Source organism: Diabrotica virgifera, chromosome 1, assembly GCF_917563875.1.
Source record: "Diabrotica virgifera virgifera chromosome 1, PGI_DIABVI_V3a".
NCBI classification, from domain to species: Eukaryota; Metazoa; Arthropoda; class Insecta; order Coleoptera; family Chrysomelidae; genus Diabrotica; species Diabrotica virgifera.
This window is the reverse complement of record NC_065443.1, coordinates 199032432-199058288: the sequence shown is the minus strand read 5'-3', so window position 1 is coordinate 199058288 and position 25857 is coordinate 199032432. Positions and strand designations below refer to the sequence as shown.

At 32.3% G+C, this 25857-nt stretch overlaps 2 protein-coding genes across 2 annotated transcripts; both read right to left on the bottom strand.

The window, feature by feature from the left end:
• Positions 1-4639: 4639 nt before the first annotated feature.
• LOC126879003 (uncharacterized) lies at positions 4640-9991 on the bottom strand. Its single transcript, XM_050641880.1, has 2 exons — positions 9835-9991; positions 4640-5061 (listed from the first exon to the last, which is right to left on the bottom strand). The coding sequence occupies exons 1-2, from the start codon at positions 9874-9876 to the stop codon at positions 4714-4716; spliced, it is 390 nt and encodes a 129-aa protein (XP_050497837.1). The 5' UTR covers positions 9877-9991; the 3' UTR covers positions 4640-4713.
• Positions 9992-14736: 4745 nt separating this feature from the next.
• LOC126879004 (uncharacterized) lies at positions 14737-24428 on the bottom strand. The gene is made up of 2 exons (XM_050641881.1): positions 24291-24428; positions 14737-15153 (listed from the first exon to the last, which is right to left on the bottom strand). The coding sequence occupies exons 1-2, from the start codon at positions 24330-24332 to the stop codon at positions 14806-14808; spliced, it is 390 nt and encodes a 129-aa protein (XP_050497838.1). The 5' UTR covers positions 24333-24428; the 3' UTR covers positions 14737-14805.
• Between the last annotated feature and the right edge of the window lie 1429 nt (positions 24429-25857).

The window sequence follows — 25857 nt, the reverse complement described above, 5'->3', positions numbered from 1 at the left end:
ACGAAGATTGCCAAGTGTTACGGCTCCACAACCATCCAAAATGGGGAAGTGTTAGAACTTTGAGTTAATCAAGACCTAGTCTGCAGGCTCGAACGCACCAAACCTTTTGAACTTCTCTGATATTGATACATATGTCCTAAAGCTTCATTTGCACTTGGCAAGTTTACTGGCTGAAAGTACTTGCGGCCACTAAACTTGACCTCAAGTTTAGTGGCCAAGTGATAACCAAGAGATAACCAACAAGCTTCTAAAATACGGAGGAGAAAGTATAACTCTAGAGGTGACAAAACTTATACAAAAACTAATATTGCGCTGCAAGGTACCAGACGCATGGTGAAACAGCATAATGATACCAATGTGCGAGAAAGAAGACTCGTTAAGACCAGTGCTCTTTAATGTAATAATGGATAATCAGGATATTCTTCTTCTTCCTGGACCTCGCTTTCCAATTTTTTTCCTTGAAAGATGGCTTGTTCAAAAAATGTTTTGCTCAAACTTAATTTTCAAAGCTACATGTCCGTATAGTTACTAGTTACCGATATTGATTAAATGATATTTGAAATTTAATCATTTTAATTTAAAATAAATCTACAGTTTAATTTACTTGTTTTTATGTATATTTATTAATATTATTTATATCTCAAAACAATTGTGTTAACATAATTTTTAAAAAATTACCTAACCAAATTTTTCTTTAAAAAAATTTACCGCATATTTATAAGAATAACATAAAATTTTGTAGGTTACATATTGAAAAACTTAAATTACAGATCATCATCAGAATCTTCAGATGTGACAACAACATCTTGCACATTCGGAGATTTTAACATATGCACTAATATGCAGTGCTTCCACTGGCAGGTGTTCTAATTTCTTTCTTTTTATGTTTCTTTTGCTTGTGATCAGTGGATCGCTACTAATCAACAAAAAGCGGAATACATCTTAATTTGTTTTGGATCTACTACACTTTCTTGAATTATTATGCTTGAATTATGCAAATAACGAAAAATTGGAATAGAGTGTTATGCAATTTAATTATGTTAACATAACCTCACAAAAAATAAAATTGTGAAAAAAGGCGCAAATATGAGCAAAAAGTTAAAATGCCTTTTTAAAGAATAGTACTCAATTTTTCAAAATTAAACAAAATTAAAGTCGGATCATTATTGGAACACTAACAAATCACTTGCTCTTTTTGAAAAATGTATATTTTGATATTTTATACAGATAATTTTAGACAACATATTATAAGAAACTATATTTACTTAATTAATACATCACATTTGTAATAATAGTGTCACTAATCTGAAGATCAATAATATGCGTAGCCAATTTTACTAGTAAGTTAATGTTTCTACGACCGTTTAATAATATGCCCATTATTCGCTATTTTTGAATAGATAATAACACCCATTACTTTCTTACCCGTGAGTAATAGTTCATTACTCACGAGCTGAAGTTACTGACGGGCCATTACTCGCGGGCTGAAGTTCAACTGCGTGAGGTTCAACTGGCGAATGTCACTTTAAATATTAGTCTTATATAAACTGCAAATAAAATTACTTACTTAAACTTGTTTATTTAAAACAATAATTATTGTAATGTATATCAATAAATAACTTAAAATTTTTAAAGGATTTTTAACTGTAACAATGCGTTAGTATATTTTTTACTGTTATACCTAGTTTACTATAATGAATTTTGACGTTTACCATTTTCAATGACAGTGACATTAGCATATTTGATGTGTTTATTGGAATTTTTAACTTATATTGTGTCTATTTTATAAAGTTATCTTGTGTTATATATTCTAAATATACTCCTGGACAAAATTAACGCACCACTTTAATTAATCTAAATATTTACAATATGAACACAAAATAAAACTAAGTTACATTGAAATAATAATGAACACCTACAAATAAGTCCAACATGATTATATCATGACCCTAATTTGCTTTACTGTTTCTTTAAAAATTTGTTTTTGCCGGAAATGCATAAATAAGCTAGCATAACTCCAAATTGTAAAAAGAAGAAAATCAGTAAAGTAACACAATAAAATGCATCTGGGTCAACACTAATACCGTGTAGGCCCTCCTCTACTTCTTATGACTGCATTTATGCGTCGAAGCATGCTTGATATCAAATGTTCAATAAAAGCTTGCGGAATATTCTCCCATTCTTCAATAACGGCCTCAATGAGTTGGTTGTGATTGGCAATAAAGGGTCTACGACTTCGAATCTTTTTTTGAGATAGTCCCATAGATGCTCTATAGGATTCATGTACGGACTGTTAGGTGGCCACTCTAATAATGGAATATCAACATCATTTAGAACTCGTTTTCAATCATCGATGGTCCAATTTTGATGCAATCTTGCAAAATTCAATCTCTGAACCATGTGTTCTCTGGTAAGCAAGGGTTTTTTGGCCGGTTTACTGTTGCTTAATTCTGCTTCATGTAAACGTCTTCTAACTGTTCGAGACGATATCGCGACATTTCGAACATCTGCTAGTTCATTTTTTAGCAAATTGCTGGTGACTCTCCTATCTCTGAGAGTATGTTGTCTCAAAAAACGATCATCAATTTGATTAGTGCAACGTTTTCGCCCTTGCCCTGGTCTTCGATGGTACGACCCTGTTTCATTATATCGCCTCACCTTGCGACTGATGCTGGAATGATGTCTTATGTTTTCCTAACAAACCTGCAACGTTTCGCATTGAATATCCTTCATCTAGGAGAGTCGATGCTCGCACTGCCTCCTCCATTGACAAATTTGTTTGGCGGTTCATTTTTTTTATTTGATTTTTATGCAAATGAACTTCCAAACATGCATGTGATGAAAAATATCACAATAAAAAGCTTATTTCTCACAAGCACTTTGCTTTAATCAGCAGTTTTTATGAAAAGTTTAACTCAATTTTAGTCTAAAACGAAGTTTAATAAAAATTATTGTTAAAACAAGACTATTATTAGCTTACATAACAACTGTCACTGTCAAACAAAGTCCATAGGCAACTTGTCGTACAGTAAATTATCAACAAATAAAGATTATTGAGAAAAATATGAGTGGTGCGTTAATTTTGTCCAGGAGTTTTTTTTTATATTATAACATATAGGTATTATAGATAGTTATATTATTATATTATGTATCTATAGTTAAATATAAATGTGCATAATAACTTTTTAAACATACGTCCACGCACCGGTAATAGCCATTTCCTATTTATTACAATGACAGTAGGTACAAAATACTTATAATTTTTCGGAAATGAAAATAATTTTAATTTACTATTACTTCTTGTTGTGTCTTTTACAATACATAATTAAGACAGCATTGCTAATTAATAGTAAGCAACCAATTATTCACCTGTGTACTATTGGTAAACAAAATTTATTTTTGTAAATTATAATTTGAATCTCGAGTAGTTGATAATTATGATGTTCTACTGATGTACTAATTAAAATAAAAAAGGCCGTAGAAAAAGTATAGTATTCTACTCGCATGTAATGGCTATTACCCACTCTGATGAATTACGAATTACACAAACTTCATCATCGTGAGTAATAGCCATCATTACATGCTCGTTTAATAATATAATATTTTTACTTGAAATAAGTGGATCAAACGTAAGTCGAATCACACTATCACGGCTTACGCATTGTTAACACGGGACTATGTGCATTTTGCGACGCGTCGCAACGGGTGGAGGGGAATTGAATGGGGAAATAATGATGCTAAATTATACGTAAAATTGTGTACTACTGAATTAAAATAAAAACGACAGAAAATACTGTATTTAATATTTTTATTTTATGCCAAATTTTTAGCTCTCCTGCCCCACTGTGCGACGCCGCATTAATCGAAGAGACAGAAGATGATATAAAAAGGATTAACACACATCTTCAATACAACAGCGAAGAAATACAATATTATGATAATGTCAGCAGAAAAAACCAAATGTATAACAATATCTAAATACCCAATACGATGTAAAATCGAAATTGGTCGGAAAATAATAAAGCAGGAAGCAAGGTTTAAATATCTGGGATAGAATAGATATAACCAGTTAGGGAGATGTTGAAGAGGAAGTACGGCAACAAAGCTTAAAAGAAAGTAAAGCAGCGGGATCTCTTGAGGACACAATCTGGACAAACAAACGCCAAAACAAGACACAAAAGCAAGAATCTATAAAGCAGCAATTAGACCTATATTGACATACATGGCGGAGACAAGACGTGACACATCTAAAACGAGACGAGTACTAGAAACAACAGAGATAAAAATACTTCGACGAATATCAGTGAAAAGGCTGTTGGATAGGGAGAGAAACGAAAACCTAAGAAGATTATGCAATGTAGAAGACATAAATGGATAGGTGACAAAACGGAAACAGGAGTGGAACGAACATAGTAGAATGGCAGAGGAAAGGATAGTACGAATAGCAGGAGATAAGTCGAAAATCGACGAAGAAGTATTGGCAGACCAAGAAAAAGTTGGTGCGATAATTTAAACAATTTAAGAGGCTAATGTTCAAGAAGAAACAGTCTTTTGAGCCTACATACAAGAAAGAGGATGAAGAAGAAGAATATGTTTAAATATATGTGAATAATACGCCAAATGCGATAATAAATAAATATTTAAATGAACGGAATATATTTTATTATATCACATTATACACTATAATTTTTTTAAATAAATTCATAAGATAAATCAATCACGGCCCATTTTTTGTAAAACAGATTGGAAGCATTTATCAAAATTAACAGCTTTAGCTTCGGCATTTTCTCCTTCAGGTTTGCTACATGCTTGGAACTCTTGCTGACGACCCTTGTCGAAAGTAATATTTTCAACGTGTTGTTTGTATGGAGTAGCAAGAATGTCACCATTCTCATCCATGAATCCCAATTTACGATGGACACAAAGAACTTGCTTGCCGGTACCAGGGTTTATCTTCCCAAGTCTAACATTTTCGAGTTCGTTTACAGTTGAACCGGTTTCTTTCTGGCATTCTGCTATCGTCTGCTGTACTCTGTCGTGTTCAGGCCTGTGAAATGCAGTCTGTTGAAAAAGAAAATGGTATTAAAAAGCTAGATTAAAATCAATGCATGAAGGAAGTGAAGACTCTTATCAGTCATTGAACTATTTGAAAATGAATGATACAAAAAAATAACCATTAAGTAATTTATTTACCGTAGAAATTTGGATAACATAAAATTATAATAAAGGATATGAAATATTCCTACTATGTGAATTTTTAAAAAGGGGTTTCCGTGATTTGCACTCTTGCACATACTTGTTGATAGCTATATCTACATGTTTGTTTATGACGATGATCCTTATATTGGTGCCAACTATTCTGTAGCAGATATAGATATCGCAAGCACAAGATTGCGAAGAGGTGGCAACGTTGGTATAGAAGAGTAAGAATGTGTTATAATTTCTGTCTGTAATAATCTCGATTTACGCGACTTACAACAGAAAATATTTCAAGAAATTTGAACAGTATATAAACTTTAGCAGACTCTATAGTTTAGTGATAAAAAATTTCTCTTTCAAATGGATTTAGTGAGTGAACAATACATAAACGCCAACAGTGAAAAACTAATGTAAATATACCTAAGTAATTAAACTAATTAGGGACAGCTGATAACAGCGATAGGTGAAGACGGGTCACGACAAAATAAATTGCGACGTTGCCGGTTTTCAAATAAAGTGTATCCAATTAGGAAATCGAAATAGAAAGAAAGTAGAAATAAAGTGGTAATTGTAGTCCTGATAGGTAGTGACTGGAGATCCGCCGGGTCGACTGGTCAATAGTCACTTGCGCGGGGCTACAAGTACTACAAGACCTATAGAATCGCAACCTTCTGTCCTGAAGCTATAGCACGAGGAAAAAAAATGGGTAGTGACAATGAATATGATACGGAGACCAATCAAAACAAAAGGCGGAGGGGCGAAGGGGGAGAAAAATTGGAGGAAGATAAAATGGATCGAGTATTAGAAATGTTAGCAAAACTAACCACTGACATTCAGGAAATAAAAGAGGAACAGAAGCAGTATAGACAGGAGATTAAGGAACTAAGGGAAGAAAATGATCATATAAAAAAGGAAAATAATGATATGAAGCAAAAATGGACAAAATGGAGGAGAGGATGGATAGAATGGAAAAATAAAAGAGAAGAAACAATGTAATCATACAAGGAATGGACATAAATACATACGATCAGAATATATTAAGAAAATGATAGAGGATTTCTGCGCTAAAACACTGCAGGTGGAAATAAATATTAAGGGGGCAACAAAGTTAGGAAATAAAACCTGTCTGGTGGAACTGAAGGACGCAACTGATAAAGAAAAGATAATGGTAAATAAAAACAAATTACAAAAGGTTGGCCAGGAAAAGATATACATTAATGAGGATATGAATAAAATAGAAAGGGAAATACAAGGAAGAATAAGAACCGCTTTGAGGTGCTGCAAAGTTCAAAAAACTAAAAACGGTATGTAACAGTAAAATGACCGAGGCAACGATTAAGGCAAATGAGAAAGATATACGAAAAATAAACTTTGGAACTTGGAATGTGAGAGGGACGTATGGTGCAGGCAATCTGAAAGAACTAGTAAGAGAAGTCAAGAAATATATATTGGACTTGCTTGCAGTACAAGAAACCAAACAATTAGGAACTGAAATAGTGGATGTAGAGGGCACAACTTTTTTTAAAAGTGGTGGAAAAGACAGAACCAGAAGAACAGGTTTCATACTACAGGAAAACTTGAAATCAAGGGTAATAGCTTTTAAGCCCATATCTGACAGACTGTGTTCTTTAAGAATGAAAGGGGAAAGAAGAAATATAAGTATTATAAATGTGCATGCTCCCATAGAGGATGCGGATGAAGATGAGAAAGACATGTTCTATGAGCAACTAGAGGAGGAATACGAAAAAACACCGAAATACGATATGAAAATAATAATGGGTGATTTCAACTCAAAGATTGGAAAAGAAAATATATATGAGAACATAGTAGGGAAACATAGCAAACATGATATAACAAATAATAACGGGCACCGAGCAGTATGTTTTGCAATGGAGAGAAATATGGTAATAAGAAGTACACAACTCCGCCGGAAGGAAATTCACAAAGGGACATGGAAGTCGTCCGACGGAAAAACAATTAACCAAATAGATCATGTAGTAATAGAAAAAATGGACATGAATTTTATATCAAAAATAAAAAGCATGAGAGGAGCAGAATGCAATTCAGACCATTACCTAGTAAGAGTGACATGCATAAGAAACTGGGGTGCGACCGGGAAGGGAAAAAGGAAAAGAACGGAAGGTAAGAGAAAATACAATCGACCCTATTGAAAAGTGAAGAAGTAAAAGATAAATATAAAGAGAAAATAGAAATAGAACTGGCAACATGCGCACAAGTAATGGAAATCGAAGAAAGATGGGAGAAAGTAAAAGCATCAGTAATGAAGGCAAATGAGGCAGTTCTAAACAGTACAGTGAGAAAAGGAAAAGTAAATGACTGGTATGATGAAGAATGTGAAAAAGCAGCTGAAGCAGTTAGGAGAGCTAGACAAATAATGCTATTAAAAGAAAATGAGAATAACAGAAATGTGTATAGGGACGCAAGAAGGGAAATGAAAAGACAATGTAGGAGAAACAAGAGAATATCCAAAGAAGATAAGCTAAAGGAAATTGAAGAAAAATTTCAAACTAAAGAAATAAGGTCATTTTACCAAGAAGTTAAAAGAATGGACAAAGGATATCAGGGCCGAAGCATCTATATTAACCCTTCGAAAAATAGATGGTAAGACTCTATGGGACAGAGCTAAAAGTACAGATATACGACGGATATGCAAGGTGGATATCATTAATAACTGGGTAAGGAACACAAGAATAGAATGGACTGACCACATAAGCCGAATGACAACAAATAGGGTAGTCAGGACAGCGAGATACGGTTCCCCAATAGGAAGACGATCAGTGGGAAAACCACGACAACGATGGAACGACAACTTACTAGAGGCACATTGAAAAAACAGACAGAGTCATGTCTATACAAAAAGAAGTACAAGAAGAAGAAAAGAAGAAGAAGAAGAAGAAGAAGAAGACTACCAAAAGGCATTTGTTAGAGTTATAACATAATAAACTCATAAACATCTTGAAAGGAGTGGGATTAGATGCCGTATATCAGCATATAAGCATAGCCGTATATAATTTATATTACAACCATATAATTTACATTACAACCAAACTGCCAATATTAAAGACGATGACCAATTGACAGAGACAGTCTCCACAGATAGATGAGTGAGACAAGGATGCATTCTGTCCCCGGTGTTGTTTAATATTTACTCTGAATATATCTTCGAACAAGAACTGCACTGGCAGCACTACAGGAAGGCGTATTAATCAACGGAGTGCGTCTAAACATCATTAGATATGCCGACGATCCAATAATTTTGCAGATAGTCTAGATGGTTTTCAAACAATAATGTCGCGCATGTCAGATATAAGTAGAGAATACGTACTTCATCTCAATACGAAAAAAAAACCAAGTACCTACATGGTAGTCAGTAAGCACGAAATACTAAATATACAGCTTTTGGTTAACCAACAACCAATTAACAGGGAGGACAGCTACACATACCTAGGTATCAACGTAAATAGCCAATGGGACCACTCAAGTGAAATAAAACAAGGCATAGGAAAAGCGAGATCAGCGTTCATAATGATTAATGATGAAGTCTCTTTTCAGAAGTCACGATTTACCACTTCTCTATGCTGCCAAAATCTCTATGATCAGATGGGATCAGGTATGTTCCACGTTATTATATGGAGTAGACGCCTGGGCACTTTCCGAAGCTTTTTTAAGAAAATTCGAGGCATTCAAGATCTTGTGTTAGAGACGAGATTTAAGAATTTTGTGGGTGGATCCTGTGAGTAATGTTGAGGTCCTACGTAGAATACGTAAGGAATGCGAGATTATTAACACCATCAAAGAGTGCAAACTGGAATATCTTGGCTATGTTATGAGGAATGAACAGAGATATGGCTTTTTTCAACTTATTCTTCAGGGACTGGGAAAGACTCTTCAGGTATTGGGAAAGAGAGGACGAGGGAGAAAAAGAATATCTTGGCTTTAAAACTTAAGAAAGTGGTTTAATACTCGACAACCGGATAATTCAGAATAGCAGCTAGTTAGAATATCCATGCTGATCGCCAATATCCGGAACGGATAGGCACCGTAAGAAGAAGAAACTTCTTTCATTATTACCAAGATTAGATATCACCAACTAACACACGAGAGGACAAAAAAAAAACAACATAATTCAATGATTAAACGATTATTAAAATACCATAGCTACAAAAACGGCAAGGTTTTATAAAATAACAGATACATTTTGAGAGATAGATCTGGTACCTGAAAATAGAAATTAAATGACATAATATGCAATGTAAAATAATAAAGTTTAAAAGAGTACCAATGATACGTAGATAAAAGAAAGATTAGTAGAATGGGAAAATATGATGAAAATAAGAAATAACAGCTTTTAAAGCACAACGACAACTTAAAAATAATGGAAAAGGTACTAGTAAAACGATACCGTTGTATCCATTACATCAACTATTCAACGAGAGATCTTTTGACTGCAAAGCAAAAAGAAGTTGGAGCAGAAAATTATCCACCATACTAACTAATGTAAGAAAATCATAAATGTTTATGTATATAAATTGGATCAAATTCAAATATGCTGACAAGAATAATCACTAAGATACAAAATATTTTTGCCCAATAACAAAAGAAAACAATTCTTACCGCTGTTAAGCAGACCACAGCCAGAATTAACAAGGACTTCATCTTGGTTTAGTAGATTTGAACAGAACAGTATAATAATTGTCTCTCACAGTTTCATTTTATAGCTAGTTTTTTTAAAATAATAAGTATCAGAACCGTACGCAGGGATTTGTTAAAAATTTTCAGTGCGTTCTAGATAAGAATTTTTCTTTAAACAAAGTATTGCCGGCACAATGGGGTAGCTAGTAGTGGAGTCAATACAGATCGAAAACTTGCATTGTTTCGAAAAAAATCAAACAAGCTTATTATATTTTTCTAAAAACTTTTTGTTGGTTTATAATTAAGTTAGAGTAAAAAGTTCTTCTCGCAGATTTGGCCGCTAATTGTTTATTAATTGTTTAAACAGTAAAACCTCTTGTGTATAAATAATTTTAAAGATATCGGCGAATTCATCATTTTACCTTGATCAACAAAATTTTTATTTTGTTTTTGATTGTGCTGAATCCAAATTTAACATTTCAATTGAAAAATTAAAAAAAACTTTTTTCTAGCTCTTATACAGTATACTTGCGTAACTTGCAACCATATTGGAAACTTTTTTATTATCAATTTTACGAAAAAAAAACTATTTTGCATAAATTGCTCTGCATGGTCTGAAATCTTTGTTAGAACCATCAGATATCAAATTTATACGATGTATGTAAAAAAATATGAATTTTGCTGGAGTAAAGTACCTGTATATTTCAAAATATCGAAAATTGTTATTGTGAAAAGTTGTTTAACATTTAAAACTATGTTTTAATGTGCTTAACATTCTTTTAATTGAAAAAAAAATTGCGATTTTTTTTTAAATTACTGATACCCAACATCATTTTATTACAATTATGATAAATATTTTATTATTAATTTTTCGAAAAAAGTTATTCTTCATAAACTTTTATCAATTTTATACGAGGTATGTTAAAAAGTCTTTTTTATATAGATACACTTAGTATCTTAGTACTAAATACATACTTAGTATGAATTTCGCTCAAGAGGAAAATACCTTTATAGTTCACAGTATATTAACTAGAAAGTTGTAATTGCATGTTCCAATGTAGTTTTTAATTTCGAACAAGTTTTTTTTATAACACTTTTCGATATTATGAGTTATAAAGGTACTTTACTCTTGAGCGAAATTAGTTTTTTTTTGACATGCCTCGTACAAAACTGATGCAATTTAATATCTGATGGTTGCATCTTAGAATTAATAGCATGCAGAGTATTTTATAAAAATAATTTTTTTTCGTAAAATTGATAATAAAAAAGTTTCAATAGGTTCCAATTTACTCAGACATTCTATAAAAGCTAAGACAATTTTTTAACCTTTATTATTTTTAGGCTTGTTATTAAATGTATTTTAGGAAAGTTGTACGGAAAAAAGTTTTGATGATTTTGTATAAACATCTTTTTAACATGATTTTATACATTTTAACTGATTATTCTCAGTTTTTGTATTATTACATTTTTTTATCTTTTTTAAGTCTCTCAGACAGAAGTTGTTCATTTCCGTTTTAAAATAAAAATAATTTAGTTTATTTTGATGACATCTTAAGCTTTAAAAAACATCCATAAAATTATAAAATATCTGGATAAACTTGAGTAATGGCCCCTTAAAGTGGTAGTAATTCTAAAACTTTACAAAGTTCTCAAAAATTACATTTTTTGAGATGTCGTATCATTTGAATTAAATTTTTGAGATTTTTTTTAATAAAACATCTTTAAGTACGATCTTTTAAAACTAAGTTGTGCAAATTTGAGAGTTTTATAGTTAAAATTGTATTAGTAACACATTTTTAAATCATTTTTAAACAAAATTCATGTCCCATTCAAAGTTAAAATTTCCTCACATACTGTACTTAGGTACATAACTTTTTTTCTTTGTATCATAACTACAACATAGCTTTAATGTTCTTCTTTTATTTCCAGTATGTAAAACTTAATTTGATGAATTGGTTAAAAAATTATGCTCAATTAACTCCCCCGCGTGCTCCAACGAACGATGTTTTACAGTGCGCCAATGTGTGTGAGAGGGCTGACTTGAGTGTTATAAATAAAAAATTATAGAAGCTATAGATTTAATTTTAGAAAAATCTTTATATAAGATTTTTGGTGTAAAATTTTTTGAATTTCTGAATGGTCAAATCAGTTTTTTTGTAAAGTGTATATTTTTGTAGGTATTTAAAAAAACAACTAATTTCGCAGTTCATTTGTTTATTAAAATATTAAGTACCCACTTTTGGAGCAGCACTTTATGATATCTTGTTTATTATACATTTCTTAATGAAATTATACAAAGTTCTATCTTGTTTGATTTTTTCCCTCAGTAAATATGCCATTGACTCCCCTATAATTGATAAATAGATAAATGTTTGAATTGGTTATGTATTGGAATCGTCTTTTGATTTATTGCTTATCATGGACAATAATTAACATATCTATTTTCAATTGTGATGTAAGCTGATTTTTAGATGTTAATTGTGTTTTTCCATGTTTGCTTTATTTTTTTTTCATCATCTAATCTTATAAAGGCCTAATGTGACAAGTCACGCAGTCAGTCCTGGACATTTGTCGACATGTAAACATTAAATGACGTTTAATAAACGTCATTTTATTTATTATTTATATCTTTTTAATAACAGCTTCAGAATAACTGAATCGATTTAGCTAATTTCGATTTTAAAACATTTGTATAAATCCAAGGAAGGTTTAAAAGGTGAGAAAATTTAATAAAACTGTAAACAAAATACTAAAAACAACAATGGTATTTTCATATACAGTTATAACAAACTCCTTTATATAGACGTCACTAAAAACTGCAGCTATCGTCGTCGCGTATATTTATTTTTTACCTTGACCTCGAATGATTTCGAATCCCTACCATTTAAGATTTTTTTTATTTTTTAAATCCCTATTTGTTTACCTTTTATTATTTTAAGGGCCGGTTGTTCGAACGCTAATCAAGAAGTTGATTATTATCAATCATTTATTGTAATCAATTTTCTTGATGGGAATCAAATCGCGACATGAAAAATACATGTAAAACACTAATCAGTTATTGATTGTAGGTAAAACAGTAATTAAAATATAGCCGCAGCTCTTAAATTATTAAAAATTGCTTATTATTATTATTGATTTGTAAGTAAAAACAAGAAATTAACATCAGAAAGAGTTTAATTATGTTTTATTTTAAATTAAAACCAAAATAATAAAATAAATCAGTCAACATAACCTCAAAATGCGACATCTGTCAGAAGTACGCTTAATCAAATATAATTGTAATTAAATATTTGATAACGATCAGTTTTGATTAGCGTTCGAACAACCGCCCTAAATCTTATAAATGATCTGTAATTTTCAAAGCGAATACTTATCGTTTATACTAGTTACCCTAGATAATAATTAATATAGGTAATCTTTTAATAGACTAAATAAATTAAAATAGACTAAAATAAAATAGGTAATATTTTTTTATTCGTCACAAACCAGTACCTAGTTAAATTTTTACAATACAATATTAATAAAAATTAAGTAATTAAACGTAAATAAAAGATAACAGTGAAAATGTAAATACTGAATACATTCTATATTTATATGATATTTAACACATTAAGGGCCGGTTATTCGAACGCTAATCAACAATAATCATTATCAAATATTTAATTACTGTCACCAACTGTCAATGTCAACTTTGTTTGAGTTGCTGAAAACATAGTTGATTACAATTATGAAATTACTTAATCAATTATGTTAATAATTGTTATGTTAATTAATTAACTAATCTCATAATTATAATCAATTATGTTTTCAGCAACCCAATACAAGTTGACATTGACAGTTTTGGTGACAGTAATTAAATATTTGATGGTGATCATTGTTGATTAGCGTTCGAACAACCGGCCCTAGATCAATCAAAGTGACAAAATCGGCTAATTCGAAATAGTTGCCAAGTGCTTACCATAACATTGGACAGTTTAATATACCAACGAAGTAAAAAAAATTAAGCGCGGTGACTGTAGGTGGCAATTGATTTTATTTCCCGTTACATGGTGATGGGTAAAATCAGTAGTATTTATACAGAGTGGGCCAAATAAAAGTGTCACCTCGATATTTGGCAGTATTTATTAGATTTTAAGAAAATTACGAAACAGGTCGATTTTTGATCTAAGGGGGGCACATTTTTACGGTACATACATCTGTCATTTGTCAACCGCCTCCCTTCCACATCCCTCACCCCTTATTTTTAAATAGGAAATAGGGGTTGTGCGCTAGCTCATTTGAAAGGTTATTCAATTATCTATTCTGTTTTTCTGTTTTGTGACAGCAGTAGAATGTATTTTGAATTAAATAAATTACATACATTCTTCTTTTTGTGTCAATTAACTTAATTAAAAAAATTTCTTGGACACCAATTATGTTAATGTTTATATTACTGAATAGAGAATTGAATAACCTTTCAAGTGAGCTAGCACACAACCCCTATTCCCTATTTAAAAATAAGGGGTGGGGATATGTAAGGGAGGGGGTTGAAAAATGACAGATGTATGTACCGTAAAAATGTGTACCCCGTAGATCAAAAATCGACCTGTTTCGTCATTTTCTTAAGATCTAATAAATACTGACAAATATCGAGGTGGACACTTTTATTTGGCCCACTCTGTATATTTTTCAATAATACGTCAAATGCGATATTGGAGGGACCGCAGACGTTTCGCTATACTTAGCGTCTCTTTATAAAGTCAATGAAGTCGATTTTACTTAGTAACAAGACATTTACTCAACACACACTACACATTACACTGATTGAAAAATAAACTACACCATGCCAATGGCATGGTATTTTAATTGTCAAAATCGTCGAGACATTAAATTAAGTTAAAAAAAAACACTGTATATATATTTTATTATTATCATATCAATTTATTTATTATAAATTATTTTTTTTTAAATAAATCAATCACGTCCCATTTTTTGTAAAACGGATTGGAAACATTTATCAAAATTAACAGCTTTAGCTTCGGCATTTTCTCCTTCAGGTTTGCTACATGCTTGGAGCTCTTGCTGACGACCCTTGTCGAAGGTAATAATTTCAACGTGTTGCTTGTACGGACCAGCAAGAATGTCTCCATTCTCATCCATGAATCCCAATTTACGATGAACACAAAGAACTTGCTTGCCGGTACCAGGGTTTATCTTCCCTAGTTTAACATTTTCCAGTTCGTTTACACTTGAACCGGATTCTTTTTGGCATTCTGCGATCGTGGCCTGTACTCTGTCGTGTTCAGGCATATGAAATGCAGTCTATTGAAAAATAAAATGATATTATAAATCTAGGTTAAAATAAATCATACAAAAAACATAAAATTAGAATCTAAGGACACGTATCCATTACGTTGGTGCTCCGTGTTCCGTGTAACTGCTCCAATGGATACGGCATGCGCTCCTATAATTTTAAACCGCCACCGATTGGATCGCCGAGGGTGAACGCCGCTCCGGGAGCACCAACGTATCCAATCTATGGAGCAGTTACATGGGGCGCAGAACACCAACGTAATGGATACGTGCCTTAAAATAGGAAATGTTCGTACTAGGTAAGAATTCTTCTCAAGGCTCTTGGGCCAGGAACTGAAGCTTTTCACCTCACAATTTTTACAGAATGGATCAATTTGTTTAAAAATTTGAGAATAAGTAGTGGATAGTCCAAGGATAAAAATCTATATGATTCCGAAAGGCGCTTTTACCATGGGGGTGGTTGCCACCCCATCTCGGGGGTGGAAATTTTTTACTATATTTTGATTGCAAAAGTTGATAAAAACATTCATTATAGATTATAAGCAAAAAATATTTTATACATTTTTTTGATAAAATTAATAGTTTTCGATTTATTCGCTACCGAAATTGTTAGTTTTGTCTAGAAAAAAATCAATGTTTTTCGATATACCTACTCATTTACGATTCACTCAATTTTTGCTGTAAAAAAATTCTTTTTAAACCAAATTCTTGGGAATTAAATAGCCTACAATTTTATATTGAAACATTTTTTCAGATCTCTGATGCTAATCTTTCTATACTGAAGAAAATGGCATTTTTTACCAAACTACAAAAATTCCTTATTCACTTTTAACCCGGGAGTAGTCGCGCTCACTTCTGTAACGTCGATAGTCGCGTGTGAGATTCTATGTCAAAATACGAATTTAAAACAAATTTTTATTTTGTACTATTTTTATCTACTTTTTATATTGAAAATATATATTTCTAACAATTTTATTAAAAAAAGCTGTGGTAACGGCCACTTGTCAACATCGGCCACCTGTCCTAACGGCCAGTTTAAAAATTTCCCAAACCAATTATGTAGACTACAAAAACTGGCAATACCGTCCACCTTTCTATATCGGCCAATTAGTTCTTTCATTTTAAGTGGCCGCTACTGACAAATTTTACTGTACAGTAAAACCTGTGTTAACGACCACCTGCCAACATCGGCCACCTGTTCTAACGGCCAGTTTAAAAATTTCCCAAACCAATTATATGTAGACTACAAAAACTGGCAATAGCGGCCACCTTTATATATCGGTCAATAGTTCTTTCATTTTTAGTGGCCGTTACTGACAGGTTTTACTGTGTTACGAAAAAGGATGAAATGTGAGATTCTATCTAACGGCGCGATTACTCGCGGGTTAAAGCTAACTGGCTTTCCCCAAAGCCATAAATTCCACAAAAAGAAGAAGAAGAAGAAAAAAAAATTTCTACGCATTACTACACCCTTCTTCGAGGCACTTACAAAATTTTTTCAAAATTGCAAAATTTTTCATCAAGTTATCGCGAAAAAGGATAAAAATTGAGATTCTATCTCACCGCGCGACTACTCGCGGGTTAACTCCAGTTTTTTAAAAACTAATCACTCTAAGCCAGGTAAGCGTTTAAAATTAATAGTTTTCGATTTATTCGCTACCGAAAGTGTTAGTTTTGTCTAGAAAAAAATCAATGTTTTTCGATATACCTACTCATTTACGATTCACTCAATTTTTGCTGTAAAAAAATTTTTTTTCTACAAATTTATATTGAAAACCATTTTATATTGAAACATTTTTTCGTATTAATCTTTCTATTCTGAAGAAAATGGCATTTTTTACCAAACTACAAAAATTCGTTATTCGCTTTTAACTCCAATTTTTTAAAAACTAATCTATTTTTTGACATTGACTAAAAACACCGCTAACTTACATTATTATGCTTCCAATTGGATTTCTCCTTTTTTCTTAAAAAAAATATATTGATTTTTTAACCGTAACTTTTTTATTTTTTATCTTAGAAAGTTTGGTAAAAACAATTTTGTAGGGTTTTACAAGATCTATAAGCCTATTAATATCAAATCTTTTTAAAATCCTCAGTCGCAAAAAGAGGTGACTTTGAAAGGGTTGGTAAATGTGGTTTTTGCATGTTATTACAAGTTTTAATTATCAATAGCTCACTCAATTTTTGTCGTAGAAAAAATTTTTGCAAACCTGGTTCTTAGGAATTAAATAAGCTACAATTTCATATTAAAACATTTTTTCGTATCTCTGATGCTAATCTTGCTATTCTGAAGAAAATGCCCTTTTTTCCAAACTGCAATTTTTTTTAAAACTAATAACTAAGCCGGTAAAACTTCTAGAACCTATTAATAATACATAAATAAAAAAGACCAAATAAGGTTAATGAATAATTTTAATTAGGGTGGTGATTAGGGGGTTGCTTGCGATCACTTTTTCGCTGAAAAAATTAGGGACTGACATTATTTTCATTATAAGTCACTTAATTTTTGAGCTAGAGACTTTCCTTTTATTTCTGTAGATAGATATTTTTAAGAACTTTAAATTATTTTAGACAAGTTGTCCTCGAAAAATGCATAGTTTTCCCGTCTTTTGATTTTGAAACTACAATATTTATCATTTGAAGAAGAGCCAACATATAATAAAGTATAGCTCGATTACTATTGGTCTTAAATAAAATTTAAAGAAACGGTTTTGTTTATTTTTTCAAAGGGTACATTTTTGTTAAGTAAAGTTGTTTTGATAAAACGAAAACTTTTGGAGTTATTAGCAGAAAACTTATTAAAAACATTGATTTTTTCGATATAAAACTAACAGGTTCGATAGCGAATAAATCGAAAACTATCAATTTTATCAAAAAAACGTATAGAACGTTTTTTGCTTAGAATGAACGTTTTTATAAACTTTTGCAATTAAAATATAATAAAATATTTCCACCCCCGAGATGGGGTGGAAACCACCCCCATGATAAAAGCGCCTTTTGGCATGCTATAGATTTTGATCCTTGGACTATCCACTACTTATTCTTGAATTTTCAAGCAAATCGATCCATTCTCTAAAAATTGCGAGGTTTTGTCCTATTTTAAGCTTCATTACTTGGACTATCTAACTATTAAGGAATATCTACTATCTGGTCGATCATCTAGATGGATTGATCTTTAAAAAGGCTTTTTGGTAATTTGCATTCTTGCACAGACTTGTTGATAGCTACATATACATGTTTCTTTGTATTGACGGTTTTTTTATTGGTGCCAAATATTCTGTAGCCGATACATAGATTGCATGAACAATATTGTACTGTAAGGGTTTTACCCAATTTCTGCAAAGGTTTTGTACTGCGCTTTAGCTAAGCCATTTGGATGGATGAATGTCCTAGTATCTTTTGGTACGAATTGATCTTTATTGCACGTATTGTACAATGTAAGGAATGGTAACATCTGAAACGATGAGATCTAAGGAATGAACATATAACCCGCGCTTCAGGGTATATAGACGTATCAAAAACTAGTGCAGAAATGTTTCTAGCGGGAATGTTCAATATGATTAGAAAATTAAACATTTTTGTATCACCAAGAGAATGTACCTCTGAATGCCTGGAGATTTATGCAAGCTTTTACTCTGTAATAGAAATTCGTATGAGGGCTTTCCAACTGAAATGGATCAATATATACAAGTCCTTTAAAAGGTTTACTCTACGTTAGTGTAAAAATATCAAAAAGAACTCGACACACTGTATTGAGTTAACTCAGACTCATAACATATCCATATAATTTGTCAGTTCCATGGAAACTAGGGTACGAACAGAACAAGTGGGTCACCGTGGAAGAGGAGGAGGTCACGGTCGCGATCGACATCAAACTAATTCACTTGATAGTGGTCCTAGCTCGACTGGTCAGCTACAGCCTACAGACTGAAAAGCTACAGACTCTGTAGTTAAGAAGTCGAAAAAGTTAACCATATCTTAAATGACAGGGTGTTATGTAACAAAAGGATGAGACAAAGTGTTGTGTCGGAAAAGAAAAACAGAACATAATTTAAGGAGAACAAAAAGAATAATTAATGTGTTTTGATTCTTTTTTTAAAGATGCAGTTAATAATAATGTTTTTTATCGCTAAGAGACTGTTATACAGTGCTAGTCAAAAGTCCGTACCCCCCTCTTATCCTTTGAACGGTTATAGGTACCTATAATAGTGAAATTTGAAGGGAGGAAATAAACGGACGTAAGCTTCTTAACTAGTCATGACAGGTGACGTAATAGTGACAGATGACTTTACAGCGCCACTGTGCCAGATAATTTTAAATGGGACCTTATGGCAAGTGATACCTCGTTTGAAAGGTATTGAAAATACCTATTCAATCATACTAATTTTGTTTGAGTTTAAGCTAATTTTGATAAATAAATTAAATAAATATAAAATTGTAGTTTCGCATTTAATTAATAAAAATTCAAAATTCCGCCTATGATAACTTGTCAAAAAGGTTGACGTTGACGTAAAAACTACTAGAGAATTGAAAAACGTCAACTTTTTTGACAAAAAAACCATAGGCGGACATTTGAATTTTTATTAATTAAATTCGAAACTACAATATTATATTTATTTAATTTATTCACCAAAATCCAAATCAAACCCAAAAAAATTTGTATGACTAAATAGGTATTTTGAATACCTTTCAAACGAGGTATCACTTGCCATAAGGTCTCATTTAAAATTATCGGTCACAGTGGCTCTGTAACATCATTTGTCACTAATACGTCACTTGTCATGACTAGTTAAGATGCTTAGGTCCGTTTATTTCCTCCCTTCAAATTTCACTATTATAGATATAACCGTTCAAAAGATAGGTGGGGTACGGACTTTTGACTAGCACTGTATAATATTTTCCTGCACATGATCAGAACGTCCGAGAATGACCAATAACAATTTATTTAATGTAAATTGTAAGTTTTATAAAATATGAGACATATTTTGAAAGCTTATCTTTAGGAAATGCTTTGATCAGAAAATGTGTCTGAAAATAATATATACTTCAATAGAAATGAAATGACAAATATGTAAAATGACAAATTATAAAAGGCCAACGTCAAATTTGAATGACACGGCGTTAAAAGAAACATTGGTAAAACAGCAAAATAGAAGAAAAATAAGAAATAAACAGTTTTTAAAGCACAAAATGAACTTAAGAATAATGGAAAAGTTACTAGTAAAACATTTACATCCTTTATTTATAAACGTTTATATCCACTACATCAACTATTCAACGAGAGAAATAATCTTTTGATCCCAAAGCCAGTCAAGGGGGAAATGATCCAGCAGACTAAGCGCCTATTATTTGAATATTATGAATGTTTGACTTGATATTATCTAAATTGGATTACATTCATAGTGACAAGAATAATTACCAAGATACAAAATATTTTAGCACAGTAGCAATACAACAATGACATGGAACAACAACCCATCAGAAGAAAATATCGAAGAATACAAAATAGCGAGAAACAAAGTTAACGCAACAAAAAAAAAGGAAGATAAATCACTGATTAAAAATGATAAGCTGGAGGACATTAAAAGAGACAAAATCATAAAATTAAACAGTTCTACAAAAAAGTCAGAGCAACAAGAAATACGCCCAGCATTAAAATAAGAGAACTAAAAAACCAAAAAGGAGAAACTATATATTTGAAGATAAAGAGGTTAGCAGAATATGGGAAGAATATCATGAAAAAATGCAGGAGAAAACACACAACGTCGAAGAAGTAAAACCGACAGTGTAAGATAACGACGAAGTAGAAACTCCCACAGAAGACGTACAAAAATAAATTAAAAACCTCCGAAACGGAGAAGCAGTAGGAAAAGGTGAAATTAGAGAATATAATTATTCAATACGAAGGAAGAGAATTACATAAAGAAAGAAACAAGCTAATATAGCAAATATGGACAGAAAACATACTACCAGATGATTACAACTGAGATTATAGTACCTATCTATAAAAAAGGAGATCGGGAGGAGTGAGATATTTAGAGAGCAATAACCTCATTAAACACCACATATAAAATTCTAAAAGTAAAAACTAAAAAAGGATACCACATGGGAGAAAAACAACTTAAATTAATCTTCTATGCGGACGATTTAATACTAATCTCTCAAAGTGAAGATGATTGACAACGTATACTGCTCCAATGTACTACTTGTTTAACGTATACTCAGAAATAATTTTTAATGAAGCCTTGGAAGGACAATGTGGAGTTCGAATCGGGGGAGAAACTATTAACAACATCAGATATGCAGACGACACCGCGATCATGGCTGAAAATATCGAAGATCTTCAATTCCTTATTGATCGAGTCACTAGAGAATGCTCCAATAACGGACTTAACATAAATGCAACAAAGACAAAGTTACTTGTGGTTAGTAAACAAGACGTCGGCCCTATGCAACTAATTGTCAGTGATGAATCAATAACAAAAGTTAACCATTTTAAATACCTAGGATGTTGGATAAACGAAACACTAAATCCGGATGAAGAAATTAAAACTCGTATAGAAATTGCAAGAGGAGCATTTATGAAACTTAGATCTATTCTGAGCAACTCTCAGCTGAATTTACAACTAAGAATCAAGTTCCTAAAATGTTATGTGTATCCTGTATTACTATATGGATGTGAAACCTGGATCATGAAGGTTAACATGATGAACAAATTAGAAGCCTTTGAGATGTGGTCGTATCGTAGAATGCTCAGAATATCTTGGGTTCAACGCATTTCAAACAGAGAAATCTTAAACAGAGTAGGTCAAGGCGAAGGTGACTTAATGAAGATGATAAAAAACAGAAAACTTGAATATCTGGGGCATATAATGAGAGGTAGCAGATACAGGATGCTGCAGTTAATACTTAATGGAAAGATCGACGGAAAAAGAGGAATTGGTCGAAAGAAATATTCGTGGCTCCGAAACCTTCGTCAATGGACTGGCTTATCAGCAGATCAATTGTTACATGCCGCACAAGATCGAGAACGATATCGGCAAATTGTTATGGAAGCTACCCACGCCTAAAAATTTGGGCACGGTACTTAAAGAAGACTGCTCCAATCCAACATAATCGCCAGAAAATTTAACATGTTAATTTCCTCAAAAAAGACAAAATGAATGGTTTTACAGCAGATCCAATAAGATATAAATTGGAGCTAGAAGGTCAGATAATAGAACAAGTGATGGAGTTTAAATACCTAGGCATCACACTATCTAGCTACGGAAGGCTCGAAACAGAAGTGGAAGATCAAGTGAATAGAGCAAACAGAGCCGCAAGTTGCCTGAATGACACAATATGGAGAAATAAAAATATCGGAAAAGAAATGAAAGGCAGAATTTACAAAACAGATATCAGACCAATATTGACATAAGCGGCAGAAACACGACCCGACACAGAGAGGACAAAAAGATTGCTCGAAACAGCGGAGATGAAAACCCTTCGAAAAATCGATGGTAAGACTCTATGGGAGAGAGCTAGAAGTACAGATATACGACGGAGATACAAGGTGGATAACATTAATAACTGGGTAAGAAACAGAAGAATAGAATGGAATGACCACATAAGCCGAATGACAACAAATAGGGTAGTCAGGACAGGGAGAGACGGATCCCCAATAGGAAGACAATCAGTGGGAAGACCACGAAAACAATGGAACGACAACTTACTAGAGGCACATTGAAAAAACAGTCATGTCTATACAAAAAGAAGAAGAAGATATAAAATTCTAGCAAACATACTAAACATGAGACTTAAAGTATGCACTGAATGAATGCTAGGAGAATACCAGAACGGCTTGAGACCGGTAAGATAGATTATACATACAGTGGAGCAGATAATTAAAAAATCGAGGGAATACAAAAGAGAAATGCACGTAATATTAATAAATTTTAAAACGCCTTTCGATACAATCAATCGGACAAATACCTATGATGGAAGAGCTAGAGTATCTTGGTATCCCAGAAAAATTAAGACACATGCTAACAGTCAGCCTGAGAACACCACAGCAAAGATCAGTTTGGAATGGAACAACTTCTAAGGAGATCAAATTAAAAAAACGGGTGAAAGAAGGTGACTCTATCTTCCCGATGCTGTTTAACCTAATATTGGAAGCAATAATAGGAAGGACAAACTTTTATTTGCAAACAAAATCATTATTACAGATCAACTTCAGGTAATAGCATCTCCAGATGATCTGGTCATCATAGCAAAGACCAATATAACACTTAAAAGAGCAATCGAGAAATTAGATAAGGAAGAAAAGAAAATAGGGATAGAGATAAACGAACACAAAACAAAATATATGGCGATAGATAAGGACGACAAAACAACTCAGAAATATATAAAAGCACAGAACCATAAATTTAAAACTACATCCCCCTTTAGCTACTTCGAAGTAACAATAGGGAAAACCGCAAAAAAAGAACATAGGAAAGAATTCTGAAAGGCAAAAAACATGTAATGAATAGAAATCTTCTGAGAAGCAAGACTCTAAGTAAGAGAACAAAGATGGATCTATATAGCAGATTAATAAGACCTGTTGAAATGGTGAAAAAATTATGGGATAAAAACAACGAAAATTAACAAGAAATAGAAAGATAGCCTTCTGAAATTTGGAAGAAAAATAATGAGAACGATACTGGTCTGCAAGTTAACAAGAGAGGGAGAAATATGAATGAAAACAAATTCCGAAACTGAAGAAGAGTTAAAGGGAGGAAAGATAGTGGGATACATGAAATCTCTTCTTTTACAGGGGATAGGACATATACAGAGACACCCACACTCCGATGTGTTCAGAAGGATAACTCACTGGACACCATTATAGCCCAGGTGTAGGGAAGGCCTAGAAGAAGTTGGCTGGATGATGTAGAAGGAAATATCAGAGCCATGAATGCTAAAGACTGTAAACATCAGCGCAAGGATAGGAAGAAATGGAAGGTAGTCAAGACAGCAGTAAACACACATAGCGAGCTGTAAATGACATAGTGGAGTAATCCATCTCAACCAAGAATAGGATTTTGAACGCAATGACCTTAGCTATAATCCCTGTGGATTGTAATGATTTGTGATGATGGTGAACAATACAAACGAATTCTTACCGCTGTTAAGCAGACCACAGCCAGAATTAAAAAATGCTTCATCTTGCTTTAATTGATTTGAACAGAACAGAATTTTCTTTCACAGTTCCATTTTATAGATAGTTTTGAAATAACAATAAGTATCAGAACCGTACGAAGGGAAATTTTCCGTGCATTACAGATCAAAATTTTCTTTAAATAAAGTATTGCTAATACATTATGGTAGGGGAGCCCAAGCGGGGATTTTTGCAGTTACTCGAGCGCGTCAAATTATCATATGGGGAGAATCCTGGTACCCTGTAAATGTACCTCTACCATATATTATCTCTTAACACAGGGAAGTTCGTTAAGGTGACCCGAAAAAAAATCTATTCTTAAAAATACTCGAAATTGTCAGATTAAGATAAGGTAAGTTAAGTATATGCAAAAGAATGTATATTTCAAAAATTTGACGATTTGAGCGGGGCGTAAGGAAATGGGCGAGTCAAAAATTTTCACCACAAAAAAGCGAATATTTCGCGAAATAAACGTCAGATCGAAAAACTAAAAAATACATTTTCAATATTTTTTAAAAATATATCGAATGGTACTAAACATGTCCCCTAACGATGAGGGGTGGGGGGTAAATTTAAAATTATAAATGCAAACCCCGCGATATTTTGCAAAACGAACATCAGATTTGTTGGATTTTTGCAACACCAAGGAAATAATTTTACACTGGTTTTACACTTCTGAAGCTAGGAATAACTAAAGACACTTTTCACAACTAATATTTTATTACAATAACACAAACTTTTGGTATTAAAGTAATTTTTGTGTGGGATCGGACACACGCCCTACTTTCCCGTTTTTTATTATCTTATTATTCTATATAACAACAACTTGGCAACGAACTTTTTTTTTGAATATTGCGCCTTTGTGTACACTTTGAATTATAGAACATAAAAACATAGAAACATCTTTGTGAAGTGTACACAAGGCGCAAACCACTAAATAAAATATTGAAACAAAATATAGTTTTACTAAATATTAATGTTGGGAATTTATTTCTCCAACATGCTGGGGGGCCTTGGTTTTGATACCAAAACAATATATTCCACCCCTTTTTTTTACACATTTTTTAAAGAATTTATTGCTTATATAAGTATAAAACTTTTACAAAGTTTTAAATTTAAATAGAAATAGTTATAAAGTTAAATTTTATTTATTATTATAAATTGGAAAAAAAAAATAATTTAAATTTGTTCATCGTTAATTGGAAGAACAGCAATTTTTGTGACAGAACGTAAGTATGTTCCCTTTTTAGTTTTTACTTCCACCACTCTTACCTTTCCGTCTTTACCAGGAATAACTTTATTAATCCTTGCTATAGGCCACCCAAAAGAAGAAACATTGTCCTCCTTTACAAGCACAAGCATGCCTTCTTGTAAATTTGGCAACGATTTTCTCCATTTAGGTCTGTTTTGAAGTTGTGTTAGATAATCTTGGTACCACCTTTGCCAAAAATGCTGCTGCATTTGAACACACAACCTCCAAAATTTTAATCTATTTTCAGGAATCTCAGTTAAATTAGTTTCAGGGAAAGTTG